The sequence below is a fragment of the Apiospora hydei genome, assembly GCF_038363865.1.
Source record: "Apiospora hydei strain CBS 114990 chromosome Unknown utg000010l_segment0_segment0, whole genome shotgun sequence".
NCBI classification, from domain to species: domain Eukaryota; kingdom Fungi; phylum Ascomycota; class Sordariomycetes; order Amphisphaeriales; family Apiosporaceae; genus Apiospora; species Apiospora hydei.
This window is the reverse complement of record NW_027117369.1, coordinates 207,089-221,046: the sequence shown is the minus strand read 5'-3', so window position 1 is coordinate 221,046 and position 13,958 is coordinate 207,089. Positions and strand designations below refer to the sequence as shown.

Below are 13,958 nucleotides of genomic sequence, written 5' to 3'. Positions count from 1 at the left end.
AGACGCCCTGGGTGTAGGTGAGAGGGGTGACAAACAGCATTGTATGTGGCCGCGGGAATCGCTGCGGCATCCAATCAACTTCGTCGACTCGCTGGACTATGTGATGGATACCCGCGGCCGTCCCGTTTCTAGCCGTCTTGGACGCGTAGATGGCGCAGGTGGCCGATGCTCACGCGTGCGAGCGGTCTCGGTAACAAGCTCCAAATGACGTACTGCTTTAAAACCTGGCTGGCGTGGCGACATTATGGCCCCTATTTCTGCGTTGATGGATAGACTGCGGCTTTGCGAGCGGCTCATACATAGCCAGCCCCTTTACCTTGACCATGTTTGGTAAGTATGATTCGACCTAGTATTTGCGATATAAAAGAAACTCAAAGCTGTTCTTATCTTATCTTATCTTATGGTAACACTAAACGTCCCAAATAGACACAGCAGGCGCACTGCCTCACTTCAGGGGTCGTCCGTTCCGCATGGTACGTTTTTCCTTCTGTCCCATTGATATTCAACAGGACGTGTTCGATGAAAAGATTTATTCGCGGCCACCGCATTTTTGTCATATGCCATTAAGCATGGGCGGAAAAGCTCAACGAAGAAGAAGGTGGACGAAGAGTTTCCCGCCCTGTCCCGGAATTAGCAGAGACGCGACCACGCCAGCTACCCCGAGGCTGCTTGAGGGGTTGTCACCTTGGGGATGCGAAAGCCGTACGGATCCTCGCATCCACTGCAGATTGACGGGGCATGAAGACCGCGTGGAGATAGAGATACGGAGCAGCTCCCCGGCGTTGGTATTTGGGATATGGGCAGGGCGTCGATTTGAGCAAGGGGCTGCAACCCGGCGGTGCTCAATCCGAAGGAGTTGAGGATATGTCAGCAAAGCTTGCCCTGAATCCCAAGGTTCCTCGCCATCGTATGTAAATTCCATGACATTACCAGCATTAAAGCTTGATTGGGCATCTCATCTTCCGGTGGGCGCGGTACCTGTCAAAATATAGCGCCAGAGTACTCTTATCGGTCGGCAGATCGGTTCAAGTCACTGCTCCAATCCGTCGGGCTGGGATTGCTGTGTGAGCTGGGACCCGCGTAACGTTATGTTCAAGAACTAAGTAGAGCAGTACCTTGGAGTGTAGCACCAAAAGCTCGTAAGTAAGCGATTCTGGCCCTTTGCTGTTATCAACCCCGGTCACGTATCAAGTCGGGAGCAGAAAACCAGCCACCAAGGATGCAATCCCGGTAATTTGGCTATCTTTCAGCTCACCGGATATGGCGGTAGCCACCATGCAGCCCATACGCTCAGCTTGGCGGTAGCACAAGGTCACTACAAGCCTGCCCCCATCACGGCGAGCGGAGAACTAGCAGACAATCGGATAGTGTATGATTATGGGGTGAATGGCGAGATGATTTCTTTCCATGTCCCTACTATTGATCATCGGTTTCTCTAACGTTTCCTCGCGTGTGAGATGAGGATGGTTCTAGTCGATAGGTAGACATCGTCTCGCATAGGATAGGAAGGCTGGTGATTGATCAATGCTGGGAGGTGTGCTCCGAACCCCCTTATCACCGCAGCCAAGGCCGGTGATCAGGCTGACCAGCAAAAGCAGCATCGCTCCAGTGGCTGGAGTAATACGAAATGATGCATACACTTCACTAAATACTTCCTGTATCCGGTTAGCCTTCTGCTTCACGCCCAATTTTAGCTACAAGTCATACCTAGCCATGCGGACCAGGCTGCTCAAAAGGTCGACAGTCCGCTCCCGCCCTTACTCAGTTCACTTTGCTTCCCTTCCACCTGCATCAGGTTTACCGTACTACGAAAATCACCAGGAAGAAACCTTGCCAAAATGACGACGAATCTTGGTACATTACCAACTCCCTTCACCAAAAACTCTGTATGTAGTACAGAGATGGACATTGTGTATGAAATTTGGAATTCGTTGGATCACTACCTCCTGCAGGGGCCACCGCTGAGTATTGCGCGATGCATGCCCGATAACTATATCGAGTCGAAGGACCACTTCTACCGACCAGCTACAGCGTGCCCGTCCGGGTACACTCAAGCATGCACTTCAACTGCAGTCATAGCGACCCTGACAGATACCTATGTCACATGCTGTCCAACGTAAGGGTTATCTACTACTCCCGCTAACTATATCAAAACGTTGCCTACACAACGTACATGACTGACCGATCCACCCTCTCAGCCAACATCATTACACATGCCAGGGTATATTCGAGAAGCCCTGGCAGTCAACGCTGGGTTGCGCAAGCAACATGCCGGCCACGACATGGACAACGAGTGCGATTCAAGTGTCATTGGCTACAACGTACCATACCACCTTGACCAATGCAGGCGGCGCCATGAATGCATACAGCGTGCAAATTCGCTACGGAGCAGCCGACGCAGTAAGTCTTCACTTATATCTCGGCAAGCCACTATGCAACGAGCTGTGGTGTTAACTTGGCAGACTTCCACGACGTCCTCGACTACCGCAGCCTCAACCTTATCTACAACACCGACAACGACGGCGACACCCACACCTACGACCACAGACACGCACTCTTCTTCAGGCTTGAGTACCGGCGCGGCGGTCGGCATCGGCGTCGGCTGCGCTGTAGCAGGCCTAGCCATCGCAGCCGCCGCCGTCTTCATCTTCCTGCGAAAGAGACGACAGCGCCGTGACCAAGCCGGGGTCCAGACCCCGGCACCGTACCAACCGAAAGTCGAACCGCAATACACCACGACGACGGCAGAGTTACCTGGGTATCTATCTGGCCCATCAAGGCCATGACACGGTCTGAGCTTGGGTAAAGACACGGGGGCTTTCTTGTCAACCTTTGCTGGTGTTAAATAGGGGCAGTAATGGTGACGCTCCGTAATTTACTTTCTCCGAGATGGAATTTGTGTGGGAATTAATCGCTGTACTATCTGAGAAGTAGACACTAAGTATAAAGAGGTTTGCGCTTGATACCCCCGAAGTCCTGTTTCTTAACCGCGTCCCATGTGGGGAGTGCATCTGTGTATGTTGGAAAGCAGTTCGATTGGCTCACTAAGAAAGAGGACCAACGCGTACAATCCGGGTCGTACCTTTTCTCCAACGCCAGTCCCTCACCACATTCCAAGACTGAGTCCAACTCCTCACATGTGGAAATCATAACCTCCTATAGAGCCTCTTCATTGCAACGCACTTGGATATTTGGGGCAGCGCAAGCCAGCCCCTGTCATGGCGAAGGTGGTAACCACAGCTAGGTTGCCGGATGCTGTCCCTGGAATGGTGGATTTGATACTGGTAATGTGAAATGGACAACGTATTCAAAAGACATTCATCACGAACGGAAACATACATAACTTTCATACAAATGCGTCGACTTTCAACCCGACTCACTCACGAATCTCCCGCACCAACTGACAGTCCCTGACCATCATGTTTACCATTCTCCTCTTCTCCCGTCCCGCCCGCGCCCGCGCCCTTGTACAAGAAAGGCCCCCTGAACCGTGTTTCCAACTTAACCGCGTGCTTCAGCCCCAAAACCGGCCACAGCCGTCCCTGAACGTCGGTGAACTCGTGCTGCTTCACCCGCTGCCCGTTGTGCGTAAACCAGATGGTGGCGGTGCCCCGCTGCTTGCCGACCCCGAAGTCGACGCCGCACCCGACTGTGTCGCCAGCTAACCCGTACGGTGGACCCCGCCTCAACCAGGTCGCCGTAGGTGTTTCCGACGCCGAGAAGAAGCCGCCGTCGTCGCCAAAGTAGGCCCAGGATCGTGCCGAAGGCGCGCTGGGCCAGGATATGCTAGGGCACATGATTATGCCGCGGGCCCAGAGGCCAATCGCCACGATAAGATACTGCTTCTGAGCTTTGTTGTCGATATTACGGTAGTTGGAGTTATAGTTGGTCCTATAGCTGCTGCTGGCGTTGCTGATATCGTCGACATCAATGGTTGAGGAGGGATGGTCCAGATCCAAGAATCTAAGTTCGAAGTAGTACGATTCGATGTTAGGGAGGCAAAGGCTTATCAGCGAAGATGGGGAAAGGCGTCTGGTTCGAGGCCAGTGTGACGGTCAGACCGTCATCAGAGAGTACACTTCCGCCTCCAACCCACCGCGATGGCAGCATGCCACGTTTACGCAGGAAAGACTCAACCTCAATCTGGTTTTCGATCTGTGCCAGCTCGAGGGGTGTCCAGCCATAACGGTCCTGGCGGTACAGGTCAGCTCCGAGGTTGTACAACTGCTCAAGAAGTCGAATGCTGCCGTTCATTGCACATATACCTTGGAGCTCCGTGTCCGCTTTGGCGGCCTCCGGCTGATTTTTGATCAGCATCGAGACAATTTCTTCAAGACTCGGGTCAAGCGCCCTACACCAGCCCATATATGCGAGGAACAACGCGGTCTGGCCATCATTGTTTCTGAGCGATGCGTTAGCTCCAACTCCTAGGAGATGACGAACACATTTCAAATGTCCATTCAAAGATGCGTAGTGTAAAGCACACATGCCCCTCGTGTCTTGTTTGTCGACGTCAAGCCCAGAGACGTTTCCCTCATGAAGGGCACTTTTTGTGATCCGCTCAACCACCTCATCGAACCCACAAGAAGAAGCTTGGCTTAGAGGGGTAAAGTTATCCCCTTTCGTAGCCGTGTTGATCTCGGAGATGGGGGAGCTTCGATGTGATGAGGCTATTTAGGATTGAAATTGCTGCCTCTTGTGACTCACTTGAACAGGCCATGAGCAATGGCGTCCGTCCTTGAGCGTCAAAAGAGTGAGCGTTGGCACCTCGTAGTAAGAGTGTAGCCACACATTGGGTATATCCTCGGGAGCCAGCAATGTGTAAGGGGTGCTTTGGAGGTTGTTGCTAATATTCACGTCAGCGCCGCTCTGGGCCACAAGGTCTAAGCACCTCCAATGGCCAGAAAAGCATGCTTCGTGAAGAGCAGTGTTCCCATAGACGTCGGTATCGTCTAGATCTTCAACGTTATGATCAAGGATCATTTTGACGCAGTCAAGGTCGCCGATATAGCAGGCAAACTGCAGAGCCCTGAGAGAACCTATTCCATCCATGTTTACATCTGCTCCTAGTTCCAAAGAGGTTTTGAGAAGTGCCTTCGGCGGTGGTTTCCTGGTGAACAAGAGGTTAAGCGAGGTGACACCAGCTAAATTCTTGGCATTAACCAAGCCAGGCCTTGATTCTTCCGAACCGTGACCGACGAGGAGCTTGAAAGCTTCAGGATCGTCTCCTCTGACAGCGAAGCAATGCACTGGTGTAGACCCCATATGGTTCCATCTCGTGGCATAGCTGGGATTTCCACCGTGTTGTAGCATCAGCTGTATGGTTGCCAGGCTTGAATCGCTAAGAAGCCACGAATGAAATGCAGGCGGATGGCTACTTGACTCGTAGTTGGCATTCCCACCCTCCTCGAGGAGAAGTTGTAACATAGGACGGCAATCTGCCTTCTCTGAAGCGGCCTGGAGCACACTTCTATCGCCAGATAGTCCATTTGGATCTTGATGTTCCTTGAGAAGTAAACGCTCAGCCCAGGCGACAAGCCCCAGGTAGGCTGCCACATGGAGGGGCTTTTGCGGGGTTGACATGTATTCTGCTTCGTTGGTCTTCGCAGCATGGAACTTGCGTTGCCAATTTTCAAACGCGATTGTGTTGTTCGTAAGGGACTTGATCTCTATGAGAACCTCGCTCCATATGCCGTTGTTCGCTCGCTCCTCGGGACTCCAGAGCTCCTCTGCTTGACGAAGGTGGTAGGGCCAATGTACTATCTCATATCTGATTTTAGTTTCGTCGAAGCTCCCTTTGTGCTCTTTCATTGCGTCCCCAGGCCCAGTGACCTCAGTAACAGTTTTCTCTGAAGACATATCGATCTTGTCCGTTTGGGCCTTGGGATGCCCAACACCAGTAACACGTTCCAGAAGTCCAGCGCGTCTCTGAAACGAGGGATTGTTGATATGGCGAAGACAGGTCAATGCCCTTTGCAGATGTTCCTGCCGTGCATCAAATGCCAAACTGTTCGGCTGGGAGATTTGTGTTTTACAGCGATCGCAATATTGCCCAGGTGAATGACTTCTGTCATGATGGGCTCCGTCCACGGCATTTAGACAAAAAGAATGGATCTGCTTCCGATCTTGCAGGCTGACAGTACCTGTATTGGAAATCGCCAAGAACGGCCCAGCAGCTTTCCCAAGCTGTTTCCGGAATAGTTGGGTAGCAACAGGAAATCCAACATTTGCGGCGGTGTCATTAATGTGGTCTCCTGTGTCCGTCTGCTGATAGGCGCCTTGGAAAGCATCGCCGACTTCCTCTATTGTTGGAGAGTCCGATACAGGCGCAAAGAGAGTCCAGGATATGGCAGTACGCAAAAGGGTCGCATACGCCGGTGGCATTGCCTCCAAAGCCATCTTGTATACTGCCTTTATGCCATCTGGAAGGCAGTCGAGACGTTCAGAGAAAGTTCCCATGAAAGGCTCTGTTAAGAACGGCATGGCAACATTGACGATATAGGAAAAGTCTTGGCCAGCCTTCTCGATGATCATGGCGTTTGCTCTATCGATGTCGGATGCGGAAAGGTTTGACATATCCTGCAACGCATGGGCAATTACCACGGCCATATCAGACTTGTGGTAGGCTTCGACATTGATAATGGTCTCAAGCTTATGCGTGGGGATCTGACAATGGAATGCCGTATCTACTGGGCAGCCCACGATTGTTCGCACCTGATGAGTTGAGGCAGATGTTGGAGCCTTGAAGATTGCGTCCAGCGTCGCTGACAGTTCGTTTTGGTCTTTCTCTTCGAGGAGCTCCACGGCATCGATTACGATATAGATATCGACTTGCAAGAGAGAGGCAAGCTTGCATATTGCTTTCTCAAATGCAGGTATGTAGTTGTCTTTCTGATCAATGGTTTGTGCCGTTCTGCTTTCCGTTTCGGGTCTGTCCGTGGGAGGGGCAAATACTTTGTTGCAGTTCGCAAGGAGAGAGACATCATTGTTATTTTCAAGTACACATTGAAGGACTTGGAGATACAATGTGTTATAGATGGTAGCGAGCTTCGAATGTTTCTCGTAGGTCATTGAATTGCCAGCATCAAGCTCGCAATATGCAAAAAGGATGATGGCACCGCCCATGCCGTAATGGTCCCTTAGATGCTCGTAGACTGAAGCCAAAACGGTAGACTTGCCACTGCCTGCATAAAGGATATCAGCTCTTACCCAATCACTATCAATATCATCGGATCAAGACTTACCTTTTGTTCCACAAAGATGCAGGACACAGTTGGACTTTTGGCTCTCCCATAATACATAAACTTCTTGCTTGAAAATCCATTGGCACGTTGTTGGAAGCCTGGCTACGAGCAGCCTTTGCAACCTGGCTGACATGCTGCTGACAGGGACCTCGAGACGCTTTGTGATGCGTTCGAATTCCTGCATCGCAAAATGATGCGGAGTATTCGCTTTCACTGTGTGGAGGATCTCTTTCACATCGATCCCGAGCTCCTTTACATCGCTCCCGACCATCTTCAGCAGTTCCGAATGCTTCTGCTGGAATTGGTCGATGCCCTCGACGATCCTCCTCATGCTGTTAGTCGTATCTTCCAAAGACTTGAAAGAGTCGAAAACACCCTGTTGGAAGGCGGATTTTGTAGCGTCGAGGACTTTCTTCTTCAGCGAAGCTAGCTCATTAATTGTTGCTTGAAAGTCAGCCTTGGAAATGCCGAAAAAGTTCTTGACGACGTGTGTTACTTTGTCCCGTTTGCCGGCCTTGATGTACCGCTTGACGGAAAACGCGAAATTGAGGACGCCAACGTATGCGTTCTTAATGTCCTCGAAAAGCTTGTCCGTAATCTTAGTTGGCTTCCAGTCTGGAGTTTTGAACTCCTCGTCGTACAGTCGGTCGTAGTGGGGGGATAATAATCATGATCTCGGTGATATCCGTCAGTCCAGAACCAAACAGGCCATAAAGTTCGAAATCGCTCTGTATGGCCTTCAAGGCGAAGCTGACTGCAAACCAGGCCAACCCGAGGCTTTCAGGGGCATGTTCCATGGCGTAATTGCCCACGGAGATGAAACTTTGGATGTTGCTCAGTATGTTCTCGATCCAAGCCCCCCGGATCTTGATGCCTCCGGCGATGTGGTGATCGCCGCACTTCAGTGACGAGTCTTGTTTTAGGTTCTTGGCCGCGGCCCAGCTCCTTTCGGGGGTATCTCGCTCACATAGGAACTGATGAAGGAGACGTCTGGCTTTGTCATCTCGCCATTCGCGTTCTGCCTTGGTTGTGAATCTGGCCAAGGCTTCTCGGTACAACCTGGTGGAACCCGTAGTGAGTGACTGTCTGTCTTCTCCAGGCGGGTCACCATGGGCTTTGCCCGTCGGCCCAGATGGATCCTTGGAAGTGCTGCTCATCATGAGACTTTCGTAACTGACTGAATGGATTGTAGGTGGATCGAAGTTGAAAACAACAGCATGAGCAAGTAGGCGATAAGGGTTTGAGGGTAAAGGATGGCGTTAATGAGAAAAGCTCCCATCATGCTGTTTCTTATTATGACACGATGGCAAAATGGGTGTCCGCTGATGCCTCCAACTTCTGACATTCGTTCTCCTTTCTTTTTTGACCCATAAGAGGGACAGAGCCACAAAGCTCGCATAGAGCAAAATATCCTCAAATGCATCAGGGCTATGAAGATAGGATTTGGCAAAGAAATCTGTTGCAGGAGATATCTATCGGGTCGGCAGTAGGAGGGGCCGGTTTGGACCAAGCCCACTGTACTCCGTACGGATCGATTGACGGTTGCTCTACACCCGATGTACTGACGGAGAAAATAAAAAGGCCTTTGACGAGATTGCAGCGGCCCACAGTACGCATTTCGCCCTTGCATTTCGACCTGGATTGTCTTTGGCGGCGAAGCATGCGAAACTGCCACGCATTCGGCAAGGGTTTGTTAGGCCAAGGGCGACTGAATGGCCATGCACTAAACAGTAGCTCCATCGACAGATACAGTCAAAAAGACCAAAAGTTCAGATTCGCACATGTATTGCTGTAATCTTACTGTCTCTGCTTGAAAGGGCGGTGTTGTTGTGTTCTCGTGTCTATGGCAGAATTGCCCAAGGGAAACTGCCCCTAATGGCGGGGGCTGCCAGGGGCGGAAGGTTTGGTGGTCAACTGAGGGTGCTTGGGTCCCCAAGCGTGGGGTGATCTGGGCGAAAGGATTCAACAACACATCAATGCAAGCGCAACTGCTACAGCTAAATGATAACCAAAGTTCCTTGAAGGAGATTGAATAGATGATTTTTGTGCACCAGAATAGATTGTATCCCAGGTACCTTTTCGCCCTGGGTACCTGGAGTGCGGTGGGTTGACGCCCTGGAGAAGTCAAAGGGGAAGGGTGGAAGTTCCAGCCCAGCAGCTTCTGCCCCTCAGCTGGCAAGTGGTTAGCTGTGCCAGGGGCAACTGAACCTACCTGGAGGGCCAACGACAAAAGATCAAGACCACCCGGCAACACATTAAAACAGCACAGGATATACCTAGACCACAGCCCAATTCTACAAAACCAAAACAGATTGCATTGCTCTAGAATCGAAAACACCCCAAACCCATGTGTATATATATCTAAACGACCCCTCCTAAACCCCATCTACCTTCGAAGTCCCCCTCCATACCTAGTTAAAATCGCAATACTTCTCATAAGCCCTCGACCCCCTCGACACCCGCCTCCTCTCCGCATCCAGATCCAGCACCGAGGAGCCCCGCCGCCGGTCCGAGTCGATCCCGCGCAAGATCGAGTCCAAATCCGACGCCGGCGCGGGCGAGGTGGTTCGCGACGGGGGCGCGGTGGCGATGATCGGAGAGGACGGCAGGGAGTGGCTCTGCTGCCTCTGGTGGTGCTGGAGCTGTTGGGGGTTGTGCTGGGTCTGCTGGTGGTGACGGAGATGCGGCGGCAGGGCGCTGAGCGGTACCTGCTGCTGATACATCTGCTGCAGCTGGATGTTCGGAGGCGCCATCGCGTAAGGAGGCGGCGGCGTCCCCGCGGCGCGCTTCTGCGATCGGTACCGCCGGAACGGTGGGCACCACGCCGGTCTTGCAGGGGCGGGCCGACATGCGAGTCGCCGTGGCGCGTCTGAGGAGACCAGAGCCGCCCTGCTGTCCGACGACAGCAGGAGAAGTAGGTGTAGACGGAGTAGTCGGCGCCAGGAATAGCTCCATCCCTTCGCCATTTGGATCCTGCCCACGTGGGCTCTTGAGTTCGCTACCGCCAACCTGCAGACATCCCGGCGTCAAGGGCGACGCGACACCAGTGGTTGGGCCCGAAGACGTAATCGTCAACTTAGCAAGATCTCCCCTAGCATCACTACAACCCTCCAACTCAAACCGCATCCCCGGCGCAGAAGAATCGCCCATCTCCACCCTCCCCTACGTAACTGTCACCATCGGCACCGCCGGCATACACCCCTCCATCTCAAAAACAGGCACACTGCCCGCCTCTACCGCCCCCATCACCACTCCTGTTGATGAGGCTGCCTGGGCCTCCTTCTCGCTGCGCGGCGGCTGGCGCGCAGCCGCAGTGCTGATGGTGCGGATATGCTCCGGGATGTCGGCATACTGGTACGCGTACGGGTCCGAGAACAGCCACGGCGCGCTGTTGACGTGAGGAGAATTGCCAAAGTCCAACGAAGTACGGGACATGGTTTTTGAATATGTAATGAATGAGAAGATAAACGAGCGACTGATAAATGCGAAGTATGTAATGCTGTCGACCTTGCGACGCGAAATGAATGTAAAAGCCAAAAGGCGAAGGATAGTACAAGTTGTGTTTGCAGATAAGAAGAGGCACACCGATTTTCACAGAGGAACTAGGGGACAGAAGACTGTATTAGAAGGCTCTTGTTGCTGCTCGCCTCTTTGTCAACGCCTCTCGATGGGCCTTTGAGTCACCAACCGTCTAGCCGCCGTCTCGTCTTTATTGGCGATTCTTTGAATTGACACACTACGAACAAACAAAAGTCAAGCTGAGAATGACCAACAGATCGACAATTGTGACAACATAGCACTAGACCTGAGTCCCAAGCCACAATTCGTGTGACATCATCCCTAGATCACTGATGAGAGGTTGCGATTATCACGGCACAAGGAGCAAAACACTTCATCTTAAATTCATTCATTCATTGCTCATTGAACCATAAGAATCGTGGAACCCATCCATATATACATCGAAACGAAAGACCTCTTCCTGGCTTAGAAACCGTACGCCGCCGATGACCTTGTTCGAGAACCAGAATGTTCCAAGAGTCCAAAGTATCAATTCGATGGAAGAATACAAGGCATAGAATCGGCTTCCTCCTCGAATGAACCATATACGGTAGAAAGACTGCAAAATCAGCAGTGAGCTTTACATACAAGTTTTGAAAGCTCGTATCAGACATCAAGGGAAGGTGAAAGAGTGATTGGGACATGAGGAGTGACATGTCCATCCTAGGCCATCGTGGCCACAATGAAGATCATGAGGACAAAGTAGAGCCACGAGTAGAGGCGGGCAGTGGATGAGGATTCGTTGTTGTCGGTTCGAGAGCGCCAATCTTGCAAAATTCGAAGAACAGGTTCATCACCTTCGAGCGAGTAAGCCGGCAAGCTGTCAACAAGATAGCCTCCATATCCATCCCCTCCAAGGGATATTTCCTCTTCGCGGGACCAGCCGCGTTTCTTGACCAGCCACTTACCTCCAAGCCAGAGTCGGATGCAGGTGTGAAATGGCTTCTTCTGCTTGGAAGTGTACGGAACCAGTCTGGAGTTGTCATGGTCAAGACCACCAATGGTGTGGCCACAGTACAGGCTGGGGGCGTCTCGTTCTCTCTCAAAATGCTTTCGGTATTGGTCCAACTCCTTTCGGCGACGGCGGAGGCTGGCATTGAGCTCTGCAGCTCGGATCTTCTTGGGATCTTGCTCAGGGCCATACGTCAGCTTCTCAACGTGAGGTGGGCAGTCTGGACAGAAAGCATGGGGATAGCCAATGTCACGGAAGTACCAGACTCGACGCTTGGGAAGAAACATATTGACGCTGAGCGTGTGTACTGGGGCATCGCCGAAGCGCTCGTAGTAGAAGCCGCCGGATGGATCGAGATGTTGGAAATAGGTCTGGTGTTTTTCACCACGGAAGTACTCCAAGGAACCAACCTCGAAATTGGAATAAAATTGGCAAATGTTGTATTCTTCTTCGGTCATGATCTCATAGCCAGCAGGTGTCGAGGCTGAACGGATGACGTCGCGAGAGTCTCTTGGTGTGTGAAGGGCCCAACCCATGTCGGCTTCGGGGTGCACCATGTTGGGATGTGACAGCTTGAACACCTTGATGCGGTCCCACAGAGAGGGGAAGAAGCGAGCGTCGCCGAGAAGAGCCAGGTTGAAACCATAGGCCATGTTGTTATCGCGCATGAATCGGAAGATATCGTACTTGATGTTACATGTGTATTGGACCTGTTGGAATCATTGGTCAGCTGTTGTCGATTCATGATGAACAAGGGGCACCTGGGAAGGGTACCAGACTCATGGAAGAGATATCGTGAGGTGTTATGATTGGACCTAGATGCGGTGAACCCAAAAGACAACAGATAAAGTTAAAGGCATCAAGGTAGTCAGGATATAACAACTTTCCAAGAGCTAAGTATACCATCTCGCCGACGGCATGGGGGCTAGCAATCGCCGAGGGTAAGGGTGTGCAAGAGGTAATGGATCGGGGAGACAAAACGGCACCAAGGTGTATCTCAGGGTATAAACAAGGACGAATGTGCGGATAGCAAGGACGGCTAGAAAGGAGCAGGGTGTGTATGATCATGTGAGATGGCAGTTGGAAGAACTTACACCAGGTTCGACGCGCCAGTACCAGTCGTAGCCTTGGAGCCGGCTTTCCAGAGCGAAGAGGCCGGCATTCCAGCGCGACTTGTGGTGGTGGTATTCCTGCCAGGCCACTTCGGTGTCGATATCCTCCAGGAACTCGCGAGCACCTGCAAATTCGGCATGGTCGACCCAATGAGGGATAGACCAGTGTTCCTCGGGAATGCGCTCAAAGAAGCAGCGAGACGATGAGATGTTAAGGACGGCAGCCTTGAACTCATCGGTGAACTCCTCGTGGTTGAAGAACACCCAGTCGTAACGATGGAGTTTCTTGGCGTTGAAGCTGGCTTCGAGCTGGGTGACGGTGTGGACCATGGCGGCGACGTCTGAGTTGTTGACGAGAGAGATCAGGGCGGCCTTGGGTCGGGATGCCTGCAGAGCCAAAATCCGTCTGCTCGGCAACTTGACAGGGTCGACGTGGCTGTTATCGCGGAGCCATCTCAGGGGATCAAGCTGCTTGTGTCCGTGGTGGTAGCCGTCGACGAGCTCAGGGGTTGGGTGCGTGAAAACAGTCGACTCATTCTCAGTGTTGATTAAAGGCGACGCTGTTCCCTGTAGAATCGTCTCGTCTCGCGAGAGGAACGATATAAAGAGTATCATGAAGATTAAGCCAGCAAAAGTTACGAGGCTCTTGCGGAGCGAATGAGGGCTACTGACAAGTATGCGTTATTAGTAAACGAATGGCGACAACAACCTGAAAGCACTTACCGAGAAGAGGCGACAGCGCCTTCAACATCCGAGACCGACGACGCGCCAGTGAGTACTGCACCTAAAAACAGTCAGGACTTGAAGCATATTTATTGTACAGCGAAAGCTCTACGTCGTCTTGGTGTCGGTCGGCAAAGGACTTACCAGCAGCTTCAACGCTGTAGGACTTTGCATCTACAAGCGCGAGCTCATGGTAGTTCAGAATCGAGCCCTGGGACGGGCTGCGTGCAACGTGGCCGCCATTGGATCGCGGCATGGTCTCAATACTGTGTATCGCTCGTCGCAAATCTTGTGTTGCTGGAAGTGTTGTGCTCTTGAACAAGGGATTTATCTGCGTGACGGATGGGTGTCGATCCAAGAATGGACCAA

General features: G+C 52.1%; 6 protein-coding genes across 6 annotated transcripts; 1 reads left to right on the top strand and 5 right to left on the bottom strand.

The window, feature by feature from the left end:
* Positions 1-1,838: 1,838 nt before the first annotated feature.
* Positions 1,839-2,786, top strand: PG997_014221 (uncharacterized protein; the record flags this gene model as incomplete). Its single annotated transcript, XM_066818535.1, has 3 exons — positions 1,839-2,116; positions 2,199-2,400; positions 2,463-2,786. The coding sequence occupies 3 exons, from the start codon at positions 1,839-1,841 to the stop codon at positions 2,784-2,786; spliced, it is 804 nt and encodes a 267-aa protein (XP_066660723.1).
* Positions 2,787-3,380: 594 nt separating this feature from the next.
* PG997_014220 (uncharacterized protein) lies at positions 3,381-4,317 on the bottom strand (the record flags this gene model as incomplete). Its single annotated transcript, XM_066818534.1, has 2 exons — positions 3,381-3,963; positions 4,133-4,317. 2 exons carry the CDS (start codon positions 4,315-4,317, stop codon positions 3,381-3,383), a joined length of 768 nt encoding a protein of 255 aa, XP_066660722.1.
* Positions 4,318-4,674: 357 nt separating this feature from the next.
* Positions 4,675-5,811, bottom strand: PG997_014219 (uncharacterized protein; the record flags this gene model as incomplete). The annotated part of the gene is made up of 1 exon (XM_066818533.1): positions 4,675-5,811. One exon carries the CDS (start codon positions 5,809-5,811, stop codon positions 4,675-4,677), a length of 1,137 nt encoding a protein of 378 aa, XP_066660721.1.
* A 2,032-nt stretch (positions 5,812-7,843) lies between these two features.
* Positions 7,844-8,401, bottom strand: PG997_014218 (inversin; the record flags this gene model as incomplete). The annotated part of the gene is made up of 1 exon (XM_066818532.1): positions 7,844-8,401. The coding sequence occupies one exon, from the start codon at positions 8,399-8,401 to the stop codon at positions 7,844-7,846; it is 558 nt and encodes a 185-aa protein (XP_066660720.1).
* Positions 8,402-9,677: 1,276 nt separating this feature from the next.
* Positions 9,678-10,679, bottom strand: PG997_014217 (uncharacterized protein; the record flags this gene model as incomplete). The annotated part of the gene is made up of 2 exons (XM_066818531.1): positions 9,678-10,406; positions 10,461-10,679. The coding sequence occupies 2 exons, from the start codon at positions 10,677-10,679 to the stop codon at positions 9,678-9,680; spliced, it is 948 nt and encodes a 315-aa protein (XP_066660719.1).
* A 786-nt stretch (positions 10,680-11,465) lies between these two features.
* PG997_014216 (uncharacterized protein) lies at positions 11,466-13,845 on the bottom strand (the record flags this gene model as incomplete). The annotated part of the gene is made up of 4 exons (XM_066818530.1): positions 11,466-12,464; positions 12,849-13,530; positions 13,590-13,644; positions 13,734-13,845. 4 exons carry the CDS (start codon positions 13,843-13,845, stop codon positions 11,466-11,468), a joined length of 1,848 nt encoding a protein of 615 aa, XP_066660718.1.
* Between the last annotated feature and the right edge of the window lie 113 nt (positions 13,846-13,958).